Source organism: Crocodylus porosus, unplaced genomic scaffold (assembly GCF_001723895.1).
Source record: "Crocodylus porosus isolate Cpor-Errol unplaced genomic scaffold, CroPor_comp1, whole genome shotgun sequence".
In the NCBI taxonomy this organism is placed as follows: domain Eukaryota; kingdom Metazoa; phylum Chordata; order Crocodylia; family Crocodylidae; genus Crocodylus; species Crocodylus porosus.
The window spans coordinates 28680456-28706151 of NW_017728949.1; the positions used below are offsets into that span (position 1 = coordinate 28680456).

General features: G+C 42.2%; 1 protein-coding gene across 2 annotated transcripts in view; it reads right to left on the reverse strand.

Annotated features, from left to right (window-relative positions):
- Positions 1 to 25696, reverse strand: part of GLS (glutaminase) — a 93837-nt gene that overhangs the window by 30865 nt on the left and 37276 nt on the right. For both annotated transcript variants that reach the window (XM_019553743.1, XM_019553744.1), the window contains 5 exons: positions 22109 to 22175; positions 21412 to 21462; positions 18370 to 18546; positions 15915 to 16046; positions 13334 to 13426 (listed from right to left, as the gene is read on the reverse strand). In XM_019553743.1, the coding sequence (XP_019409288.1) occupies positions 13334 to 13426; positions 15915 to 16046; positions 18370 to 18546; positions 21412 to 21462; positions 22109 to 22175 (520 nt within the window). The remainder of the gene's footprint in view (positions 1 to 13333; positions 13427 to 15914; positions 16047 to 18369; positions 18547 to 21411; positions 21463 to 22108; positions 22176 to 25696) is intronic.

Here is a 25696-nt window from a genome sequence, read left to right on the forward strand (position 1 = left end):
GGTCATCTGACCCCGGTGCTCTTTCCTGCCAAGGCAGGGGGTCGGACTAGATGATCTACCTAGGTCCCTTCCGACTCTAGCTACTATGATACTATGATAATGCTCAGACAGGAAAATAAATAAGTAAATAAAAAAAGAGAGATTCACGTGCTAAACACGTTTTAAACAAAAACAAGCTTGCTACTGTCTGAAGACTTAAAAATTGTTTTCATACTGAATATATAATTCTTGAACATACAACGTGTCTGGTTCAAGGAGAAAGTCTGACTAAGAATCACATCAACAGGAAACAAGCAAGATTAATTCTTCCTATCGCTCAGCACCATGTTATTAGTTCACTGTATTGTCAGCATGTACTCTAAATAAAGAGGGCTTACTAAATAGCCTCTTGAACCAATATTCTTTACCTTAGCTCGTGATTCATTTGGCCACTGATTTAGAAATACGTTCCCAGCCAATGTTTATTTTTATTCATTACCCACATAAAAGGACATGCAGTTTTTAAAAAACCCTGCCACGTGTATTAAATTTGCATCAAGATCTCTCCAAAACATTTCTCTAAACTGTGATTTATGAATTAATGGAAATTCAAAAGATTGTTTTCAAAAGGATAATCGTGCTTACTGAAATGGTCAACACGGCCTGCCTTCACCACAGAAATACTACTTTCAGAGGTAACATTCCTACAGGCATACTCCACACTAATCCAGTAAATCAGATGGAGTCCCACATGCTTGACCAAATGCTGCATCTTCCAACTAGATCACAATTACATTACAGTGACTAAAATCTGCAATGTTTAATACAAATGAGATGTGACCTTTGGTACCTGGCAATGAGAACACCTGTTTCATATGGTGACTTACCAGTGTATAAAAAGATGAAAGTGGCAGTTTACTTTATGTTCTTACACAAAGTTTTTGTACAATCTTGGACGTGACAGGAAAATAGTGTAAATAAGTTGGTAGGCAACAAATATTTGAAAAAATGCAAAATATCAAAGCCCTTACTTCTAATTAGGTAAGTGCATGTATCAAGATATGTATATGAATGTAATACAAACAAACAAAGAGACAACTTCAAGAGGAAAGTACTGGTTTGAAACTATTAGATAACAGTCAATTGTTTTGGGAAGGCTGATCAGTCTTAGGACACAGAAAAGACTGATCGTTTCTGTGATATGTCTGTACAATTTATCTGAGGCACCGTTAACCAAGTACATGTTAAACACATGTAACTGATTTATACATCTAAATTTAGGGAAAGAAAAATAAATCCCAGCTTTTGCATACCAGTTTAGACTACAAATTAAATAGATTTTTCTATTCTGAGAATATGAGAGGTGGCTAAACAGGCTAAACTTCCATCATTTAATTTTATTGGGGGGGGGTGGGGAGCAGGGGGCATTTTTTGTTGTTTTTGGTTTGGGTTTTTGTTGTTGTTGTTGTTTGTTTTTTTGAGAGGAAAAAGGCTGAATAAGGTCTAAATGGTTCCACTGACCTCCTGAAATGTCTGACTCTCAGAGTCAAATGTCTGAAAAAACAAACATCACCACACCAGAAACCAGACTTGAATCTGAACCCTCTCTTTCAGTACTGTCCAACATGTGAAAATCTGATAATGCAGAAAACTGAGTATTTGATTTTTTTATGCCGTTTTCCCCAGAAAGGAACATGATGTCTTCATTTACATTTAGGGACAATTTATCTACCTGGTTTTCTGGTTCCAGGAACTCACAAAATACAACCTCATCTTCAAAAGATGAAGTACTGGTAACTAACCCCCTCTCCCTCCCTGGACTGGGCAGATTGTGGGGGAAAAAATTGCTGTGTGTGCTGGATGTAGTATGAAGTACCGGGGGAGCAGGCAGGGGCTATGCACTTGATCCAGGCCACTCACTTGGCTGGCATGAGTTTGACAACCTTTATGCAAAACACAGAACATGATATGTTCATATTAGTTTCGCTAATTCATATAATTTGACACATATAAACAAGTGTGTTAGGAACAGACTAAACAGCGCTTCTTCCCTCAAGATGCACAAAGATATTAAAAGGTGTCAACAGATTTGTCTGTTTTTCAGCCCCATCAACAGTTCTAAAGGTAAGATTTTGGTTAGACCTGTCAGAGAAGTTTTTTTGCAAAGCAATTAAGTGCTACTACATGTCCAAGATGTTTTAAAACCCTTTCCTATTCCAACTACCTTATCTCTGTATGAATTATCTCTGAGACACCTAAAGTCCTGAACAAAGCAATAAGACAAAATATCCACCTATGATGCATTAGATATACTAATGCATGTTATAACCCATCCCTATTGCAAATCTAAGCAGAACTAGGGGTTCAACAATGAAGATTTTCTTGACTGATACCAAAAGCCGATTCAGGCATATTGGCCAAGAATGATCTTTTTTGGTCCTGGCTCTGGTGCAAGATGCATGGGTATAAGACTGCTGTGCCCCCATGAGCCCGGGGACCCCCAGCAAGAGCCAGGTTGGGGGGGGGGGAGGGAGGTAATACCCACCTTTCCTTCCCTAGGTGTGGGGGAGGGGCCCCTTTTAGCCCCTCTAGCCCCCAAAAAGTAGTGAGGCACTGGCCGGCCCTTCTACACATGTGCGTAAAGGGTCCAGCAACAGCACAAGCCTGTTTGGTCCCAGCTCCCAGCGAGACACGCAGGTGTAAGCCCACTGCACCTTCGTGACCCCAGGGGCCCCCAACGACCCCCAGCCTGCCCCAGGTAAGCAGGGGCCCGTGGAGGGAGGGACCTAGCCAGCTGGGAGCAGGCTAAACGGGCCGAGGGTCAAGCCCCCCTTCCTCCCCCTCAGCTCCTACTTTGTCCAGCCCCCTAGGGAGCCATGCAACTGAAGCCTCGTGAACAGGCCACGCAAACAGATGCGCTCCTAGGCCCAGCGCATGAGTTAGTGTGGGAGTTCGCGCAGGAGGGCAAGTGGGAGGGCCCAAGGCCCTGCCTGTGTGCCCCCTATAAAAAACAGTCCCAACCCTAGCCAGTCCACCAGCGGCATGACACAGATGGGCACACGCTGCACCCCAAGGGGTCTGCAGCCCCCCACTCTGGCACCTTAGAGACCGCCACCCAGACAGAGCCCATGGTTCTGGGCTCCACGCAGACGGAGCCTCTGACTCTCGGCTGCAGGGGCTGCCTGTTATTTTTTCAGGCTCTGGGGCCCGGAAGCATGGCCACCTCCCCTTGGAGGTCTGGTCCCTACTGGGGTCTCTGGCACGCCAGCTGGAGGAGCTCCAGTCCAAAGACTGCACACCATCAGGGACTGTAAGCAGGAGATTGACTCCTACTGCAAGGCCCTTCTCCCCCCCAGTAGGCGGAGGGTAGACCACGGTCTCCCTCCAGGACAAGGGAGGACTTGGGGACCTCCCATTATGTCCAGCCCAGGGGTTGGACCAAGGTGGTCAAGAACCTCAAGGCCCATCGCACCAAGGCCCCCGCCCCACTGCAGCTTTGCAAAAGTTATGAACCTCCCACAGCCCCAGAAAAGTCTGCTGAGTTGTCAGCTCCTGCAGGCAACACAGGCACTACTGTAGCTAATGCCCCCACTCTCCCCTAGACAAAACGCAAAGGGTTTGTTGTGGGAGAGTCCATCCTGAGGGGGACTGAGGGGGCAATCTGCCGCTCTGACCCCTTAGCCCAGGAAGTTCGCTGCTTCCCAGGAGCCCACTTCCAAGACATTTTGGAGAAGATCCCTAAACTCCTCCAGCCCACAGACCACTATCAGCCAGATCATGAGGCGCTACAGGAATTTGGGAGTGGGGCTTAAGAATCTGGGGGCACAGGTGATGTTTTATTCAATCCTCCCTCTCTCGGGCTATGGGCTGAGGGAGAGGAGGATCCAGGTAGTTAACCAAAGACTGCAGCACTGGTTTCATCAGTAAGGCTTTCGCTTTCATGACCACAGTCTGCTCTTTGGTGAGAGGCAGCAAGCTGCTGGGAAGCGATGGCCTCCACACCTCTCCCCGTTGGGGAGGAGGCTCTTCTCAGCCAGACTGGCCGACCTGCTCCACCGGGCTTTAAACTAAGCCCACCGAGGGATGGCGGGGGACTACTGCCACTGCTGGCCCGCTGAGCATGCCTTGCAAAGCCAGCAGGCCAAGGCAGTTAAGGGAACCCACCCCTGCCCCAGCCATGGAACCATCTGTAGGCAAGACAAGGGCCCCCAAAGGAACACTTGCGTGCCTGTACACAAATACCAGGAGCTTGGGGAATAAACAGGAAGAACTTGTCTTCCTGCTAAATGTAAATAACTATGATGTCACAGGGATAACAGAGACCTGGTGGGACTCCACCCAGGACTGGGCCACATGTATAGACAGCTATGCCCTATACAGGAGGGACTAAGTGTACAAAAGGGGCGGTGGTGTAGCTCTCTATGTCAAGGAAAGCTATGCGTCCCTCCAAGCTGACATTGGCACCCACGGTGGACGACTTGAGACCATCTGGGTTAAAATCCATGGGGAACACAGCACAGGAGATACTATGGTGGGAGTCTACTACAGACTCCCTGCCCAGGGTCAAGACCTTGACCAGGAGTTTGCCAGGGAATTGGCTGAGGACACAAGATCCCAGTGTATGGGTGTCATTGGAAACTTTAACAACCCAGACATCTTGTGGGAGGAGCGCTCAGCCAATTCCAAGCACTCGCAAAGATTTCTCTTGTGTGTGGATGACCTCTACCTGACGCAGGAAGTCTACAGGCCAATGAGAGGTAAAGCGCTGCCCAACCTCATACTGGCAACTGGGGACAACCTAATCAGTGACCTAAGGATCGAAGGGAAGCTGGGTGACGGTGACCACGAGCTGATACCTTCACCACCTGCCATAAAGCTGGCAAGTCAGTCAGTAATACAGAAGTCCTCGACTTCAAGAAAGCTGACTTTGACAAGCTAAGGAGGCTTGTCAGTGAGGCCCTAAAGGGCCACAACCTAAAGGGGAGGCGAGTTCAAGAGGAGTGGTTGCTCCTCAAAAGAGCAATCCTGGATGTGCAAGCAAAGTCGATCCCGCCTCAGAAGAAAGGCAGCAAAAGAGCACAGCAGCCCCCTTGGCTCTCCAGGGAACTGGCAGACCACCTGCGTCTTAGAAGGAAGACCTACAAAGGATGGAGGACTGGAACCATCACCAAGGAGGAATACTCTGCACTGGTCCAGACCTGCAGAGAACAAACCAGGAAAGCCAGGGCTGTGATGGAACTCCAGCTAGCTACAGATATCAAAGACAACAAAAAGTTCTTTTTTAGATATGTGGGGGGGAGCCAGAGGAAAAGCAAGGGCAACATTGGACCCCTCCTAAACCAGATGGGACAACTGATGCCCATGAAAAAGCAAATTTGCTAAATGGGTACTTTGCGTCAGTTTTTCACAAGTCCCACGGGACGCCCCTGCCCACTGTGGGTCAGGAAGGCCCGGGTTAGGGAGATTCCTTACCCTCCACCAAACCTGACCTCGTGAAGGAACACCTTGACAGGCTGAATACCTTCAAGTCAGCCGGCCCTGATGGTTTACACCCAAAGGCACTCAAGGAGCTAGCAAGCATCATCGCTCAGCCCCTGACACGGATCTTTGAGAACTCCTGGAGCTCTGGTGAAGTGCCTGAAGATTGGAAGAAGGCCAATGTCGTGCCAATCTTCAAGAAAGGGAGGAAAGTAGATCTGGCAAACTACAGGCCCATTAGCCTGACCTCTATCCTGGGGAAGGTCTTGGAAAAGATTATCAAAGAGGCCATCCTTGACAGACTAGCTGACAGCAATATCCTGAGGGATACCCAGCACGGGTTTGTTGGGGGTAGGTCTTGCTTGATCAATCTCATTTCCTTTTAAGACCAGGTGACCTATCACCTGGACAAGGGGGAAGAGATTGATGTCGTATATTTTGCCTTTAAAAAAGTCTTCGATCTGGTACCTATGATCACCTCTTGGCAAAACTGACTAAATGTGGCCTCCACATCACCACGTTCCGCTGGCTGGGGAATTGGCTCCGTGGTAGGACCCAGAGGCTGGTGGTTGACGGAAGCCAAATCGTCTTGGTGCGCGGTGACCAGTGGGGTCCCTCGAGGCTCTGTCCTAAGGTCTATACTGTTTAACATCTTCATCAATGACATGGACATTGGTGTCAGAAGTGGACTGGCCAAGTTTGCCGATGACACCGAACTCTGGGGTAAAGCATCCAAACCTGAGGACAGGAGGATGATCCAGGCAGATCTTGACAGGTTCACGAAGTGGGCGGATGAGAACCTGATGGTGTTTAACACCGAAAAATGCAAGGTTCTCCACCTTGGGAGGAAAAACCTGCAGCATGCTTATAGACTTGGCAGTGCTACGCTGGTTAGCATTACAGATGAAAGGGACCTGGTGGTCATCATTGACCACAAGATGAACATGAGCCTGCAGTGTGATGCTGCAGCTAGTAAAGCAAGCAAAACGCTGGCTTCCATCCACAGATGCTTCTCAAGCAAATCATAGGACGTCATTCTCCCACTCTACTCGGCCTTGGTGAGGCCGCAGCTGGAGTACTGCGTCCAGTTTTGGGTTCCACAATTCAAAAAGGATGTGGAGACGCTTGAGAGAGTGCAGAGGAGAGCCACGCACATGATCAGAGGTCAGGAAAACAGACCTTATGATGAGAGGCTGAGAACCATGCGACTCTTCAGCCTAGAAAAGTGCAGGCACAGGGGTGATCTGGTGGCCACCTATAATTTATCAGGGGTGCTCATCAGGATCTGGGGGAATGTCTGATCACCACAGTGCCCCAAGGGATGACAAGATAGAACGGTCACAAACTCCGCTGCAACAGATTCAGGCTGAACATAAGGAAGAAATTCTTTACTGTCCGAGCCCCCAAGGTCTGGAACAGACTGCCACCGGAGGCAGTTAAAGCACCCATTTTGAATGCCTTCAAGACACATTGGGATGCTTATCTTGCTGGGATCCTATGATCCCTGCTGACTTCTTGCCCCTGGGTCAGGGGGCTGGACTTGATGATCTCCAGGGTCCCTTCCAGTCCAAATGTCTATGAAATTTGATAACTGATTTACAGGAATGCAGCTGGGCAGCATGGAGAGCAGCGCTTTGCAGGTAAGTCTGTGAAGGAGAAGAGGCGTGGAGAAGGGGGGTTGCAGATGGAGGCCACCATGGTGTGGGAGGAAGTGGGGCAGGGGTAGGGACAGAGCAGTGCGTATGACCCCAGGGCTGGGGCGGGGAGTGGGGTGAAGGCTTGGGCGACTTGTTCCAAAGATCAGCATCCCAGTGCTTAAAAATGGCAGTGGGGGTGCCTAAACTAAAGCTCATTGAATGAGCTTAATTCAAGCACTGCCACCACCATTTTTAAGCACCGGAACTATTAACAGGAGTGGAGCTGAGTGGAATGAAGGCAGAAGTAGGCTGCCTGCTGTGGGCTCAAGGCTCTTCGCTTTGCTGCCTTTGCCCCAGAAGCCACATGCTGGCCGTACCGCATCCCCTGTCTGTCCACCAGCAGTGATGACTGTGTCTCCCGCTGCTGGACGGACACCAGCCCCAGCCCCACTCCCTCACTGTGGGGGAACTTGATCTGGCCCCTTACACTCCTTCCCTCCCCCACTCCTCTTCCCCTCCACAGACTTACCTGCAGGACATACTCTCCATGCTGCCCAGCTGCATTCCTGACTCTGTGAGGCTGTGCACGTGTCCGGGGGCCCCAGCCAGAAGATATTATATTTATTGGTGCATTATTGGTTAACACCAGCCAAAAAAAGGCCGATACTGTTAATTTTCCTTTTATCGGTGCCAATCTGATACGGTGCACCTCTAAGCATAACGGCAAACAAAAAGGCTGGATTTAGCTGTTGAATAGTAACGTTTTAGAATATTCAATCCAGCTTTCCAACTGAAACAAAAAATTATGCTATTTTGCTCAACACAAACCAAATTAAAAAACAGAATTGTGGTGTTAAATGATGAGGCTCATGTTTAAATATTGTGTATTACAAGTCAATAACATGTATATCAAGACCTAAAGAAATGCAAAATCATATTTTTTTACAACATACAGAAGTAGATGCCTGAGCAAATTTAAGTATTTTCCCCTAGTCTCCTTTGTCCTCCAAAATATGGTTGTTTACAAATTAAAAATGCACATCCAAAAACAAAAAAGGAGGTACAAAGAACCTATAAAACTAACTGAAGGTTTCTAACCTCGCTCATAGTGATTCACATTTACTGCCCCTCTTTATCTTCATCTTCTTGATTGATGATAGAAAATAATCACCAGTGATCTTTTATGCAAAAGTACCCTCAACACTTGTGTAAAATTGTTATTTTTAAAGCATGTCATGAGTTACTGCAGTTTATTAGTTTGCAGCAAAAACAAATAAAACTATTAAGACCCCTCCACTTTACAGTTAAATCTCAAAAGCAAATGCTCTCATAGAATGTCTGTTATGAATCTCTAATATCCCGCATTCTGTCTCTGCACAAGCTTCTACTACCTCTAGCAACATCAAATGCTAAATTTATGACAGAGGGTGGAAAATATGCCAAGAGTTATGTACTCTTTGCTCAAAAGTCAGATATTGCCCCAGAATACTGCAAGAATCACTATATCAACTGTTCCAATCTCAAACTAGTCTACAGTCATACTGTTAAGATGAAGCTTGGGATATTTCCTGGATTGTAAATAATATATACACGTTAAACTTTTATTAAGCTTAAACTACAATTATTCTTTTGGGACAACAAACAACCAACATGCTTCCCAACTGCTTTGCCATAAGCCTTCAACTTGAAATCTCTCTGAACAACGTGGGTGCAGAATGACATCAGGAATTTTGCTATACGAGTAAAACTAAGAGCTCAATCACATTAGCATCTACTTATTAGAAGGGAAAAAAATGTCTACAGTGGCAGTTAAACAGAAAGACCAATGTTAACTGATTTTTTTGAACTTGTTACCTTAAGTCAAAAGAAAACCAAGTAAGAATTCGGAACAAAATACAAAAGGAGAAATCTTTATAGTATCGTCAATTAATGTTTAACTAATCATTCCTTGTTTCTACTTTTTCCAGAAACTTCATCTTGATTTAAAATAAGACATGTTCACAATCTCACTTCAGTCTAAAAATATACTTGAATGCAAGCCGTACTTCATAAATACAAAATACAATAAAAAGCAAGCTTAAAATACATTTATTACACAATACAAAAATAAGCATGCTAGAAATCAATATACATAAATAACATACAAGTCAAATGAAAAATGGAAAGAGTAACTTACACAACTGAACCAAAAGTACAACACAAATGCTAAAACAAAGTTTATAAAAGCATGTACATTTCCAATGAAATGTTATTGATGCTGACAAAAGAAAAAAAACTAAAACTACTAAAATACTTGAATATCAAGAATTGGTATAACTGTAACACAAATGACCAATAACACCTTTATGTACGTAGGAATATCTTCAACAAACATGCAATGGTTAACCTCTAGCACCATGTTTGTTAGGGCCTTGTTTACAAATCATATGCATAGGCCTGCAAAAACTGCCATAATAGTTCAAATGGTGGTCCCACTAGCTGTGAATACGTACACCAACAGCAGCCAATAACCAGAAGCTTTAGACAAAGAGCAAGAAACTGCGAGAAACACAAATTGCAGGGCAAACTGGTTCAAGTGAAAGCTTCCTCCTAACCCCTAACAGTTAGAGACTGGCTTCGGGTCTGAGGCATGAAGATTTCTACCACTTTCAAAACTTTGAAAAGAATCCATGGATATTCTTATTTATAGGTATATACATGTTTAATTCAACTTGAGTCTTGTAAATGTACTCATGCTCAATACAAAGCTATAATTTGTTTCCTCTACACTTAATTCCATCTGCAATTTACATCTGTAAACTCTACAAGTTTTGTATTTCTATTATAAGGTTTGCATCCAGTAGGAACAATGTCTCCAGTTTTAGCTATAGTTTTTATGTTTGTTTCAAAATAATGTGAAAACAAATCTTAGGATTTGCTCAATAGCCAAGAATGCCTTGCCTCACACAGGTGCATTTTAATGGCATTCAGCATGTGAAATCAGCAATGCAAACTGTTCTTGTTAGTCTGAGTATTAATACCAGCTAATCCAGGGGCGGGAAATTATTTCAAGTGAAGGGCCGCTTACTCAGTTTTGGCAAGCCATCGAGGGCCACATGACAGGCAGCCAGGGGCAGATAAATATTAATTTCCTAAATTCTTTAGGGGCCCCGCGGGAGGGTAGAATGGCCTGGCAGGCCGCATCTGGCCCACCTCTGAGCTAATCAAACAACTGGAAGATGCACATAAAGAGAATTGCAGGATCAGACCCATTATCTGTATCATTCTCTAACTCTGTTTTACCATAATGTGATGTTTTCGTACATGCCGTTCCTTCTAAATTTCGGAAGACAACTGGTATAGAATTATAAGCTTATTTTTCATTCAATAATATATGCCCTTTTTTCTAAGTGCCTTTAACTGATCCTGTTCATTTTATCAGGATTTAAGTACAGCACAAGTTAGTTTGCTGAATTATTCTGCTTATGCAATTCTATTATAATTATTTACTTCAAAGTCATAGCCCAATAATACAGGTATGCTTTCATAATGCACTGCTCTAAAAATATCATTTGAGCCTATTTGCAGCAATACTTTTTATAACATCTTGAAGCACTTCACAAGTTTGCAAAAACATGTATGGTCAAGATAGGCTTCTTCATTATCACAGATATGCCTTACTTCACGGTTATTTTTCTTTTATGAATATCCTACATAGCTTGGCATATTCTCCCATCCATTCTTTAATAAATGTATACTCTTCCTTGTGCAAAATATAAATACTTGCATATCTTGGAACTTCTTGGGAAAGCAGAACAGGAGAGGGAGCTTTGTGAACAGGATCCATATGTATCACTAGCTCTTGAATTATCAGCGAGCTATTATTTATGCAAATGAATAGTTTTCATGAAAATTCTTGGACAAATCTTCAGAGTTAAAACCAATCTTTGTATGGTGGCTAAGAGATGTAGGGTGTAAGAATCACAAAATACTGAAGGCAAGTGCAAAGGGACATCAACATAAGCAACAAAGAATTCTATACAAAATCAGCATCAATGCAAAACATCTATGTTTCGACTCAACAATTAAAGAACTGGCCTTTTGCCAAATATCCATGGAACACAAACTAATTTCAATAGTTACTGTGACCATTTCATAGATGGCCAGGCTATCCAACAGAACATTCTTTAAGCTTTAAAAGACGTGTTTTAAAAAACAAAAAAGACAAAAAAGCTTTATGGCTAAAGTAGTACTTAAGAGGTGGAAACTCAAACTACAAAAAGAAAACAGTTAATAATATATCTAATAAAATTGCTGTATATGTATGCACACACAAAGCTATTCATCTGTTGAAAATTAATTCATTCAATAAGATTTATTTTGTAAACACTGTTTTAATAATCCTTACTAAAATTTAAGTATATTTTCTGTTCACCATTCAGTTGGCTACTTTACTACTATCTAATGTTACTTACATTCTGTAAGAATAGACTGCAGCATTATTAGTAAGGCAGACTTTTGAACCTTAGCTACCAACTGACAGTACAAGCTCCTAGCAAGTAACTCAAAATACTCTGATAATAATCCTGTGAGCTAGCAAGTAAAGCAGCTTTATACTATTACAAGATACTTTGCTCTTATTGTCAAAATTTCAGTAGCACTTACTAAAAATATTTGGTAAAAAAAGTAAGATTTGGTAAATCAACTTTGCTTATTTTTGCTAACAGTGCAAAGAAATCTAATCCTGCCTTAACTCTTTAAGATTATGGACAGGTGGTACCAGATTCATAATTTATATCTGTTTAAAAGAAAACTATTAGGGAATTCATTATTTTTTATATTTTGGCAGTAAGATTTTATTTTGTGTTATATACTTACAATCTCTTCATTCCAAATCAGATACGATGTCAGATATGACATCATCTCTCTCAGCTGAAGAGTCCATCTTTAATTACTTCCATTACTCAGATATATCAAAGTAGGAATATCTTTAAAGATACTTAGATTATGTTTATGTAAATTTGTCTTAAAGGAACTACAAATGTCAGCTAATAGTGTTGTTTTTCATTCTTTTTTTAAAAGTTGACATTCAATTTTGTATGGCATACAGTATTTACACAAATTTTATATACAAGCAAAATATTAAGAAAACAATACTCAAATCCAAGTTTAATCTAGAGATTCTTGAGTGCTTTTATAATGAAGAACGTTTTGTAACTACAGCCCATTCCTTTAGTTTTGCTCTCCCCGACCTTCCATTCTATACACTACGGTTCTGGAGATGTCCTCGTTTGACTCAGGTGACACTTTTTTCCACACTGTATCTTTTAAAGCAAGATCTTGCTGGAGACTCTCATAGTCGAATGGTCCAAAGGTATGCTAGTTGTTCAAGCAACATATATTATTTATTAGTGTATTTGAAGAAACAACCTGAGAATTATTGATATTTTGTAATCAAACGTGAACAGACTGTCAGCTTTCACCCTTCCCTACACTTTGATGTTAGAAACAGTTGTGGTCTATTTTCCAGCCGTACGCAATTCAAATTTTATGTTATCATTAGAAGCATACATGCAAATAAAAGCATATTAAAAAATCCTTCTATAATATCTTTCCCCAGAGACACCTCTACATCCCTATTAAAACCTTAAGGAAAACATGTCTACTTTTACCTTCTATTCTCAAGTGACCTTGGAACATCTATCAAATCACGCTTTTTATACAAACCAATTGGAGTAGACTCACTTCAAAAACTGCAAATACTGCTCATCAGTGAGAGGTACTAGTCTAGCCCAAGGCAAGGCTGCCTTCCCTACACACAACACTGAGTGAACTGCCTCTGGAACACAGTCTGTGTCCTCTGGTCTCAGTGACAACAATGTAAAAAACAGTGAACATCATGCATAGCAGTGGATGACAGTAAGACTAGGCCAGTCAATCAAATATCAACCACAAAGAAAGTACAACTGTAAAACTTATGACTTTTAGTGAATATCATACATTCACTCTACCTAGGGTGAAGAAATGCTCAACTCCTCAACAACTATGAATCTTATACAAATTGTATTTATAATTATATAAACCCAGTCATAGATAGGACAAACATGCTTATAAATAGTGTGCTAGTGAACTAAACTGTTATATTTGCTTAAGCTTAAAGCAATACATGTAATTGAGCAATTTTATGCTTACAGATGAACCCTGCATTTTCCATCTAAAGACTACACAAAATATATGGTCAAAAAACATATCTAGCTTACCCGCTGATCACCACCTTCTCTGCGAGGATCAAGTTTCTTTGCAAAGTGTCTCAGGTTATCATAGTTATGGAAATTGCACAAACCAACCAGATCCTGTAAAAGGAGAAACCTCATCTTTTATACACCTGACAATTTATTTTATTACATCTCACCCACAGCAGACATTACTAACACTTTCAATATTTGTTTCACCAAAAATGTTACTAAGTTCAACACTCATAAGAGTAGCCTCTGGTGGATTATACCATTTACAAAACAACCTTAAAAACATTTTGTCTTGATTATAATGTGTGTATATCAAGTTTTAAACATATTTTAGCAAACACCTTTTAAAAACAAAATTATAATTGGCAGTAAATTGGTGCTCATTTATACAATTCTCCCATACATCCATATGCAACTTCGTAATATATGCTTCACAGAGTTGTCTATCATAGCAACATTTCAGCTCTCTGAGCTCTTAAACAAGAAAGAATCAATGTAGTCACTGATTTTTAATTTAATTAAATAAAAATCCCTATGGGAAAATGCAATTACAGGTACTATTGGCATGCAGCTTTTCTTTGCTGTCTTTATAAACATTTGACACATTTTGTCAATATGTGAAGACTGCCAGTTATCAGGTCTCTCATTAGATCCCTCTGTTTACCTAGTAAGTCTGAAATTCAATCAGAAAATATGGCTTTTTGATACGCGACTTAAAAACATACTTGGATTAGAATTAACAATATCCTTAATTAACGCAATGAAAAAAGGGTTACGCAGCTGACTTCAAAATCATGTTAACGTAGCATTTATGAAACAGTCTTTCAGTAAGTAACACATACAGAGTCAAAAGGTGTGACTACAACTCATGTAGACAAAGATTTCAACCAGCTCACTACAGGCTAGCTGCCTAGATATTCATCCAGGGACCCTGGTGCGTTTTGCAGCTCCCGCTCAGCCCTGTGCTAATCAAACTACCATGCTATTGCTACTGCAGCTTGGTATTTGAAAGTTAGCTTGAGCATGAATACACAAACGGCAGTAACACCTTTGACTTAGTATGTATTATTCACTGAAAGACTTTATAAATGCCACATACTTCTGACAGACTAGCATGGCAATAACTGGATTGAATACTTTCACTGCTAATAAAATAAGAATGGAGTTATATTGGCCAAAGTTACACTTCTACATAGACAAAAACTCAAGCCCTGTGCATTAAGACTGGGTGCTAGGAGTCCAGTACCACCTCCCCCCAACCCAAGTGCTGGGACTGGTGTCCAGTATCACCCACTGACCCCTCCACCCCCAAATGGGATTGGGCCTTCAAGCCCAGCACCACCCCTTCCCCAGCTCTGACTGCTGGGATCAAGTACCCAATCCAGTGCACAGGGCCCAGGCTCCCTGTGGATCAGGAAATTTGGCATCAGGAAAGCAGTGGCATTGTTCCTCACCACCACATTTCCAAACCCATGAGGAGCCCCACTGGGTGGATGACGTGGTGCTGCAGCTGGATCTGGCCTATGGGCCAGGGTCTGATTGATCCTGGCTTAAATCATATTTTTTAAATGCTTGCAAGTCTGAAACTAAATTTTATTTTGAATTAAACTTGCAAAAAAAGTGAGAAAATACACCTGATGGGCCTAGAGCAGGGGCCAGCAACATTTTGCAGCAGGGGCCTGCTTCAGTACAGCTTAAGGTGAAATTAAACATTATACTTAGACTATGCTAAATCTGTGCAATGTTAAGCAGCATTAAAGTTAAAATGTGCTGTGAGCACTCCCACACTAAGGGTTAATACTGCTTCTTGCCTGCAGAGGTCTGACTTGCCACTAGAGAAATGGCAAGCATCGGAATAGCTAACAGCTAAGACATCTGGGCTCTCCCTGCTCTGGAAAAAATTAATGAAAATTTAATGAAAATTAAATCTGCCATTATACAATTTCTCCTGCATAACCCCCAGCTGCATCTTGCATACCCCCAAGGGTACACATATCAATCTGGGAACTCCTGGTCTAAGTCAAAGGGTGGCAACCCCTGGCATGCGTGCCGGAGCGTGACAAAGGTATTTTGCTTGGCACATGGAGTCTTGGGGCAGATGATGAGGATGCTGTGTTGCTACAACAAGGATCAAGCCTCTCATGGCATCCCCGCTGTTCACTCCTGGCATGCCAACATCTTACAAGTTGAGGCTGGGGTGTTTTTGGCACTCTGCCCAAAACTGTTGCTGACCCCTGGTCTAAATGTAAAATCTAATTTCCCCCTTAGCATCTAGCATGGGCCATGTCCAAGCCAGTCCTGAACCACCAGAACTAGAGCTACCACTCCCCACTGCAGTACCACTGCCACCACTTCTCCCTGATGCCCAAGTGAAACCCCCTAGAAACCCCCTACAGCTGAAATTCTGCTAAAGCTCTAGCAGAGTTGTGGACCACATAAAAGGATCCCTAGGCCAGATCCAGCCTGCAGGCTGTATGTATGTTGCTGAATCCTGGTCTAGGAGGTCAAAGGAACATAAAATCAAACCAGAGTAAACTTAAATCATTTCAATAAATACTAGTTGGGGGGACAGGGGGAAGGTAGAAGCTTTGCTTACATGACAGAAATGAATCCCTTTAACACTGTTTCCCATCTTGTCCAAAGGAGGTGACCAGCACATCAGGCCCATTACATTAGGAACAACCAAAATAATACCACCTGCAACTCCAGATTTTGCAGGGAGACCAACCTATAGGTAATTGAAAGAATTAGTGTCCTCTATTAACATTTCTATCTTTCATATTATAACACTTAGCACTTTCATACACCACCATTATATAGCACTTATAAAACAGAAGTCGTGAATAATTTTGCAAATGGGTTACCATTATCAACTTCATTTGACACAGACAATGTAAGGTACAGAGCAGTTACTTTCCAAGAGTTAGAGAGCCAGTCAGTGGTAGAGCACAGAATGTAACCAGGTCTGTGTAATACAGCAGAAAGGTGGCAACGTATAGCTACTGTATATACTCAAAATACAAGATGAGATTTCCACCCCCCACAAAATCAATGGGAGGAAAAAACTTCTTCTTTTATATTTACATACAAAGCAGGAGGAGGGGCAAGTGGCTGGCTTCAGCTCTGACTGTGGTGCTGAGCCCAAGTTGGGACCAAAGTCAGGCCCACAGCCTCCTACCTCTCCCTCTGCTTCCCCTATACAACTTCTGCTCTCCTACTTTCCCTCCCCATTAATGCCAGGCAAAGCTTGGCTCCAGCTCAGGCTGGGGTCTCTCCCAGGCACACAGCACATGGAAACTCTTTCCCCTGCCTGGCCAATCAGCAGTGCCAAAGTTGCTGCATTGCTAGCCCAGCCAATCAGCAGCACTGACACTGCTGCATAGCCAGGCAGGGCTAAGCTTCCAGTGGCATATGTGTGGTGGTGGTAGGAGAAGGAGAGGAGAGGAGAGGGGAGTGGGAGGTGGGAAACTCAAGACACCCTCCAATATTTAGATTCTTTACCTGGAAAATTATAACAAAAAATTATATATGTAGAATCTAATTATTGGGGGGGTGTCATCTTATATTCAGGGGTTTTTATAGTTAAGTAAATACAGTATCTAACAAGTCATTCATGATTTACAACAATGACATGCTAAAAAAGTCATTATTAATATAAAATTAATATAAACCCTACCGTTAGCTGAAAAGGGTAGAATATGAGCATCAGAACAAAAATGGTTTGTACCTCAAGTAACTGTGCATCTCAAGTCACATGACATCAAACATCAATTACACTAGTAAGTATTGTAAGCTCAAGATCAAGAAGCTTTTAGGTCCCTCAAACCATCGGAATTAATTTTACCAAATGTATAAGCATGTAATGAAAAGACTGAAAGGGCTCAAAACAAAGGGCAAAAACAACTAAAGAGTAGTAAAATTTTTAGTACTCAAAAACTTAAGTACGCAGAATGCACTGCATAAAGACACTGGAAGTACATAACATGCTGTTCATTCTTTAATAAGACATTAGACCAGGCAATTTAAGAGAGGCTAAATAGGACAGAGTAAATGCGGGTGTGCATGATTCTAATTTAGGTTGTGTACATGCATTCAAATAATCTGGGAGATTATTTTACCAGGTCTGTTCACACGGTAGAAAAAAAAACAAACCCTCACTCAGAGCCACATGTATAGACATTCAAATGCTGAGGCCTAACAAGTGGAGAACTTACAATGCTGATACTGTGGAGCCTGGGGAGGGGGTGGAAATAGGGGTGGGTGGGACAGGGATGGACGGACGGACTGTGAACGTATCTCAGTATGCTTTGCTGGTTCCTTTGATCTGCCTGGCAACAGATGGCAGCAGTGCATAGGGCAGCCCTGATTGGCTGACACGTACAGCTCATTGTCAGCCTGTGTTTCCTTGCAGCACAACATAACAATTTGTGAAGGGGACATGTTCTGCTTCCTGCTGAGGCAGCAGAGTCCAGCAAACCACACACTGTCTCCCAGGGCACATGCTGGAGGACTATGTTCTCTTCTGAGAAAAGCCACAGCATGGACAGACCATTCACTCTTATCAGGGAAAACTCTCCTTGCAGTGATTTAACTCTAGTTGTTCCCAGGTTATTTTTCTCTTTAAGCAGCCATTTTTACCCTGAGAGAAAAAGCTTGAACATCTATACACTTGTGGTTTCTCTCGAGAGAGATGCAACTCTCCCAGGAGGAACTGAATTTCTGTACAAAGCCTTAATTTTGGATTTTTTTCCGTTATGTTTGTTTCAGTCATACACTTTTTCAATCTAGGCTACAATATTTAAAGATACCTCTTTAAAGTTAAATTTGTTTGCTTCCAAATTTAAAAGTATCAATAAAAAGCATCTGCAATGCTTTATAATGATTAATTTGAGGACTCTTAGATAACATACTTCCAAACAATGTTGTATTAAGTCTCTGAGCGATGAATAAGACAACTGAAGTATAGAATGATCAGTTCTGGACATTTATTCAAAAAACAACATAAATCAGTTTTCCTTGCCAGATGCAATTAGCATACAAAAGTTACTTACATGGAAGGCAAACTGCCCTGAAAAGTCGTACATGCCACAAGAATGCATTAAACTCAGGGTATTGCGGACTGCTTCGGGACTCAGTACTCTTTCACCAGTGATTGGGCAAAAGCCACCATTAGCCAAAGTTGCTGCCATCACACTGGCTGATTCACAGGTCACTTCAATAGAACACAGCTTATAGAAGAGAAAATAATTTATATGCACTTAAAATTTCTATATATCCACAGCATACTAAAGGGCAGTGACCCAATGTCCCTAGACAAATGATGTTATAATAATTTAATAAAACAATTCATTCACGTAAGTGGGACTGGTAGAAGCTTCTAGTATTAAGAACGCCTGGCACTTCTGGTATAAGGTTCTGTTTTCAGTCACTTACAACTTTGCCAGATTTTTACAGTCTGAGCTAAAGTTTCCAAGCTGGACATCCAGCTCAGACTGATTTATTTATACATTGATGTACTTTTACAAAGAAAATCTTCATCTGAACACTAGTCATTTCCAAAAACCAGGATAGGAAAAATGCATTCATCCATGATAAAAACATACACGTATATTCTAACAATCTTTTCTTTTAAAACTTCCAAGCAACCTCATACTTTGTATAGCAGACCCAAAATTTGGCATGGGGTGGCCTCTGAGTTAGGTGTGTAACTTGCCCATTTTAGGCCAAATTATAAGCTTTGAAAAGTTAAGGTTTGCAAACAGATACTTCTTAGATTTTAGTAGCTTAAAGTCCCTGAGAATTCCATTCATATTAACACGTCCAGAACAGGGATGAGCAGGACATCCTCTACAGCAGTGGTCTCCAAATTTTTTGATCATGCACCCCTATCAGTAAAAAAAATTTTGAGCATGCACTCCCAATATATGTATATTTATTTATTTATAAATTATATACACGTACTACTCGCATACCATACATGACATCTGACCATCTGATATACAAGACCAATGAGGGCACCAGTGTCAATTCATATACTAAATATTAGTAAAGCTTAATTCCTTATTTTTTTTAGATAAAAAATAAATATAAATAGAAGTCTAATATTTTCTTTCCGCACCCCAATGGATTGTCTTATGCACCCCCTGGGATGCACACACCCCACTTTGGAGACCACTGCTCTACAAGATGGACTGAAAGTACAAGGTTCTTTCCTGTGTTTGTTATGACCCTTGTTGTACCCAGGCAGCATGGAAGAAGAAAATGTTCTTCCAGGAACAAGAACCAGGCTTGGACTTAATTCCTTAGTGGGAGAAGGGGAAACTAGGATCAGGGAAACAACTGAGACAGGATGAGGAGGCTGGGTATATGTAAGAGAAATACGCAAGAGAATATAAAAAGACAAATATGAAACAGAGGTGAAATAAAAGGAGAGAAATGAGACCAGACAGACAAGAGACTGGGAGAAAAAAGCTAACAGGAAAGAGACTGGTACAGAAATCAGTGGGTAAGGGCATGTGACCAGAAATTCAGATGGGTGAGACTGCCATGAGGTAAAGGGTCAGAGTCGAAGCCACTGCCTCCCACTGCCTCTGCCCCCTGCTTACCTTCAGTCATGGCTCCAGTTCTGGCCACACTTGGACCTGAGGCACAGAGTATATGGTTGCTCTGGCCCTAACTTGGTCAGGCAGTAACAATGGTAGTGGCAGCAGCTCTTGTCCCACCTCCAACCCAGGCACCACAACTGCTGCTACCTGGCCAGGCAAGGGCCAGATCCACCATATGTTCCATGCCCCAAACCAGAGCCGCAACTGAGGGTAAGCAGAAAAGGAGGATGGTGAGGCATGCAGGCAGCAGAGAGAGCCTAGACAGAGGTCAAGGAAGGAATCAGGCTGCTTGACTCCCTCATAACTTATCCTCTCTCTCCTCACCCCCCGTATTGCTTTCCATGCTGCAGTGGTGGTGGGGGAAGTATTGCAAATTTATGATTACCCTCCCAGAATTAGATTCTATGCAGGAAAAATCATAACAATTTTTATAAAATTCATCAGATATAGAATCTAATTATTGCAGGCTTGTTCTAAATTTTTACAACATCTTGCATTCGGGTAAATATGGTACTAATCTTTAAACTTTCAATAAACTATATGGCAAGAATTTGGATGATATCTGAAAGGCTATCTATGTCCCAGACATGCTGGTCTAATAAAAGCTATCGCTCAGAAAAATTATTTCCTCTTGCATATTTCCTGGACCATTATGGCAACAACATTACTTCAACGCTACCAATAAAATGTATGCACACGACTGTATTTATACTATAATGGGATTGTATTCATACTATAAAGTTAAGCCTTTCCCTCCCATGAGATGGTTAAGGATGACAGCATTCAACAAAGAGGGTTGTAGCCTAGAAATGTTCATGCACTGCTGAACCAGGTAGTCCCCAAGGCAGTTATTCTCAACCAAGGTGCCTTGAGAGCCTTTTAAGGGTGATTGTGGGGGTGCCATATACTGTTAGCACTGTTAGATGTGCAAATATGATTCATGAGATAAACCCAGAGAGTTCAAATAGGAATCCATAACATTAAAAAAATTCTGACTTGCTGTGGTCTTTGAATTCTTTGCAACAGAAAAATTGCTCTATTATTTTTATGGAGTCAAAAAATGAGTGAAAACTAAAAGATGGTATTTTCTGAGGAGTGCTTTGAGTCTAAAAAGTTTGAAAAAATGGCTGCTGTAATGGGTCACCCTAGCCTGCCTTCCATTATGTAACAATGAAGAAAGAGCAACAGAGAAACCTAATAATTTGTCAAAACCCCTTATGAATAATGCAGCTATCCGTAACTCAAACCACCATACATTCTCTTACTGAATTTTTACAATCTACACTAGCAATGGAAACTTGTAAATCAGCAAAAACAGTTTTGATATTTCAAATGCATATTGTTCATTCCCAAATAATAAGCAGAGCAAACTTAAATTCAAACTTAACTAAATAGCATTAATGACCCAGTTTATGCATGAATAATTCAGCCTGGGCTGCTTAAATCCAAATCCACAAAAAGTATGCAAGATTACTTAGTAGGAATTACCTGGAAATAGAAGTCTAATATAGCAACCATATCTGTGCCTTCTGGAAAACACTGTGGAAAGCAGTAAAAGAAATCTTTTAAAAACATGTTGGCTTAAAGAAAGTAATCACACACACACACACAAACTATGTAATTACATATATACACACATATATTAAATAAAATTCAAGATCAAAAAGTCAAACTAAATTGCTGTTAATATGTAAAATTAAATTAAGTGTAATTAAATTTAAAAACTTTTAAAAATAAAAAAGTATTAACACTCCAAAATAAGAAATGACCTCCAATTTAAAAAAAATACAAATATCATATAGCCAACTACACTAAACACTAAAGCACCTTTGCGAAATATTTGCAATGACTCTTTAACCTTATATTGAAGCACTTAAAGTTGCACATACATTTTTTCAAATGTTGGTTTTGCTGAAAAAAATATGTATTTAAAAAAAGTTTAAAGAACGTAGCTTTACAATCATTAACCAAATTTGCAAAAATGAGGTGAAAGATGTTCTAGTAACTTTTTTAAATGTGTCTACATTTTTTCTGGTTTCACAAAACTTATTTGGGAAATACTGTATGAGTTGTGCATAATGTTTTAAACATCGTCAGTAATGTCAGTCTATACAACAGACAGCAGAGCATAAGACTAACGAATAATACAAGGCTTGTAAAGTTGATACACAAAAGATCCATAAACCTTTTTTTCTTTCAAGTAATAGCCTATTGCAAAATTTCTATCTCCACTCTCTCTTTCAGACTGGAACCTAAAAAAAACAAACAAACAAACAAAAAATCAAACATTCTGGAACAGAGAAGCACAATATAAAGTAATAAAACTGCATATAAAGACTCCATTGTTTCTCATGACTGCAAACAACCTAATAATAAACTGACAGAAACTATCATAGCAGGTCACAACAGTTTTTTACCTAGTCCAGTATCTCTCATCCCCAGTGCCCAAATATTTCAGAAATGCAAGAAATGACAAAGTAGACAACTATGAAATAAAATGTTCATAAGGAGAATTTTGTTCCCAAAGGTTAGCAGCTTATACTCTGAGGCAGAGCTGTCTGACTTCAAAGCAGCCAGGGGCCACATGCCCCATGGGACATACCAGTGGGAGGTGTACGCCACAGAAGTAGTGCTAGCACAGGCCACAAGACCCCAGGCTGCATGCCCTGTACCCACTGAGGCAGGTGGAAGTTCCCCCACTGCACTGCACTACTTATACGCTTCCCTGCTGCTTTACTTCTCCCAGGACCCAGGAGCGGAACCACGGGGAAAGGCTCACACCACTCTGGAGCAATCATAGGGGCAGCTGCTCCCTCTCCCTGCTCCCCCCACAATAGACAGGAAGGGGAGAGAAGGGGCAGGCCCAAGCTGCTCTCCACTGACTTCTGACACACCCAGGGTACCCAGAGCTTCTCAGCTGGGGGTCTCAAAAGCTTTTCAGACCAGAGACAGACTGAGAAATGGGCAGAGGGCTTTGCCCTGCTGCTTCACTCTCCCAAGAACAAGACTATAGTTTGCAACCCAGACATTCCCAGACCAGGATCACACCAGACTCAGAAAGGCACAAGGAACAGGGGCAAAAACTTCCACTGCTACAAATGAACAATGATGTGGCCTGCATATCTATTTTCTAAACAATTTTCAAATTCCATTTAACTCTCTACAGAGGTTACACTTATTCACACATACTAGAATTTTTCAAAGATTTCATGGGAGTTGGACACCTAATTCATTTAGCTCCCATGATACCCCTTTGAAAATCCATGCTATAAATGTCCCCTTTTGAACCTCACTAAGCATTTCACATTACATCACTAAGTGCCAAAAAATAATGAAACAAGAAAAAGTTTTTCTTCTTTCAAATGTTAAGTTTTCTACCTTTCAATTTCTTTTAATGTTCCCTTGCCCTTCTACTGTAAGAATGGATAAAAAGAGTCCTGATTTACTTTCTGTATACAACTAATCATTTGACATATCAAATCTTCCTAAACTGAACTAACCCAAATTTTCAACCTCTCCTCAAAGTCTTTCCACATCTATATCAATATTTTTTGTTCCTGAGTCCTTTACATTCTTGCTACATTCTGGTCACAATAAAGTGTCTACACTTGAATGCAGTACTGGTGATAAGCATACTACTGATTTATATAGTTGAACAGGTTTCAATTAGAGGTGCACTAATACATCAGAATGATACTGGATCAGTGCCGATATAAAGAAAATTTTCTGCATCAGAAATTGGCCTGATGTGGCCAATACTTTGTCCAATAAATGCCTGTGCGTGCACACAGCCACAGTGCAGCACATAGGCAGTGAGGAGTAGAGCCAGCAGCATGGAGAGCTGCCTGCAGCTGGTATGTCTGGTGTGGTGGGAGGGGACAGGGGAAGGGATGGGATGGCACGGGGGAGGGAAGAGGTGTGGAGGGACAGATCAAGGCCCCCACGGTAAGGGAGCATGTGGGGCTAGGGTGGGGAAGGCATGGCATGAAGCCGCAGCTTGTCCAGGAGAAGGAAGGGGGGGAAAGCGAGGGTGGCTCCTGAAACTATATGCTGCTCATCCGATGCTCATCTGGTGGCTACTGACACTGCTCCCACTGCTCATCTGGGAGAGCATGGGAGGCATGTGCACCCACACCTGCCTGGCTGGGAAGAGCATGGCACAGCCCCAGCCCCAGCCCGCCCCGATCCAGGGGTTCAACACCTCCCCCCAACCATGTTCTCCCAGATGAGTGGTGGAGGCAGCAGCAAGAGCTGCGCCCCTCCCTTCCCACACCCCCCAGGATGAGCCGTGGCTCCCTCCCACACCTGTCCTGGCCCACAGCTGGAGTCTGCCCCATGCAGATGCAGGGGCACATACTCCGCCCCTCCCCCCCCGGATGAGCCACTTGCAGCTGGCCTGCACCCCTCCCAATGGCTGGGCAGCACCTGCCCCATCCCCGCCCTCCCATGCCCCTTCCCTCCCCCACAGGCCTTGATGCCCCCCCCCCTTTGTTTCTACCACACCAGACTTACCAGCTGCATATCAGAAATTGGATTAGCATCGGTCAATATGCCTCCTTAAAAAAAAAAATTCGGCCCCAAAACTCTTTCTCGGTACACCCCTAGTGCCAATATTTTCTACTTCATTCCTTACATATATAATTCGAAACATCCAACTGTCCTCCATGCTCTCCAATTTTCTAACTTCCCTAAAAAAAAATATGGGAGATTGGAAGCAAACTGTCTTTGCCTCCAAAACAAGTAGCAGAGAGAAAGCACTGAAGCACCCTTGGCAAAAGCTCTCTCTTCCCAGTCACAGACCACAAACACATAGACTCATCCTGGAGAGACCTCTATAAAAACCCCAGCTCTCCTCTGTAGAGAACAGGAAAGTGACTGTATCTCATAATGGATGACAGTCAAGTTATTTTTACAGGTATCCAGGTTGTAGCTGTATTAGTCTAGGGGCAAAAGGATTAAACCAACTAGATAGTTATTTTTAATACATTCTCTGTATTTGAAAAGAAATAGGGTGATAGGAAAAGGATGCAAGTCATTATGTTTTTCTAATTTTTTTTTGTATACACTAAAAGGCAAACATAATTTAAAGTGACATCCTTTAACAAATAAAGTTTTAACAAATATATAGGAAAAGCATATATATATATAAAAGTAACAGGCAGACAGTACTTGAGAGACCAATACATACTGTTGGTGGTCTTTCCTTAGAAGTACAAGACAAAAGAGCCCTGAACCCGTCAAGATTTGCACTACTATTCTATGTAGTCAGAGTCTTACCTATCTTCCTTTTATACTCTTCTATTGGCCAATAGAAGCCACTGATAAAATCCTACAGGCTTCATGGGGGGTACATTGTTGATTAAACCCATTTGTTTAGTTTACCTTGAAAACAGACAATAAGCCAGCGTTTCCCCAACCTTTTTCGTCCCATGGCACTCTTACCCAAATAAAAAAGCACCGTGCCACACTGGACATGGAGTGGGGGGGAGGGGGGGATGGCATGTGGCCAGCCAAACACTGACTGGCAGGGGCAAGGAAAGGGGGGTGGTGCGCAGCCATCTGGACACCAACCAGGGGGCAGGGCGCGGCCAGCCAGATGGCATTTTGGGCTGGAGCCACACCACCTGCCTGGCTGAAGCCACACTCTGTCTATGTCTGCAGCAGCAGCAGGCGTGTGGCTCTAGCCCAAAATGCCATGGCACACCTGGACATGCCTAACAGCACACCTGTTGGGAAACACTGCAATAGGCATTCAGGGCTTCTAACGGCCTTA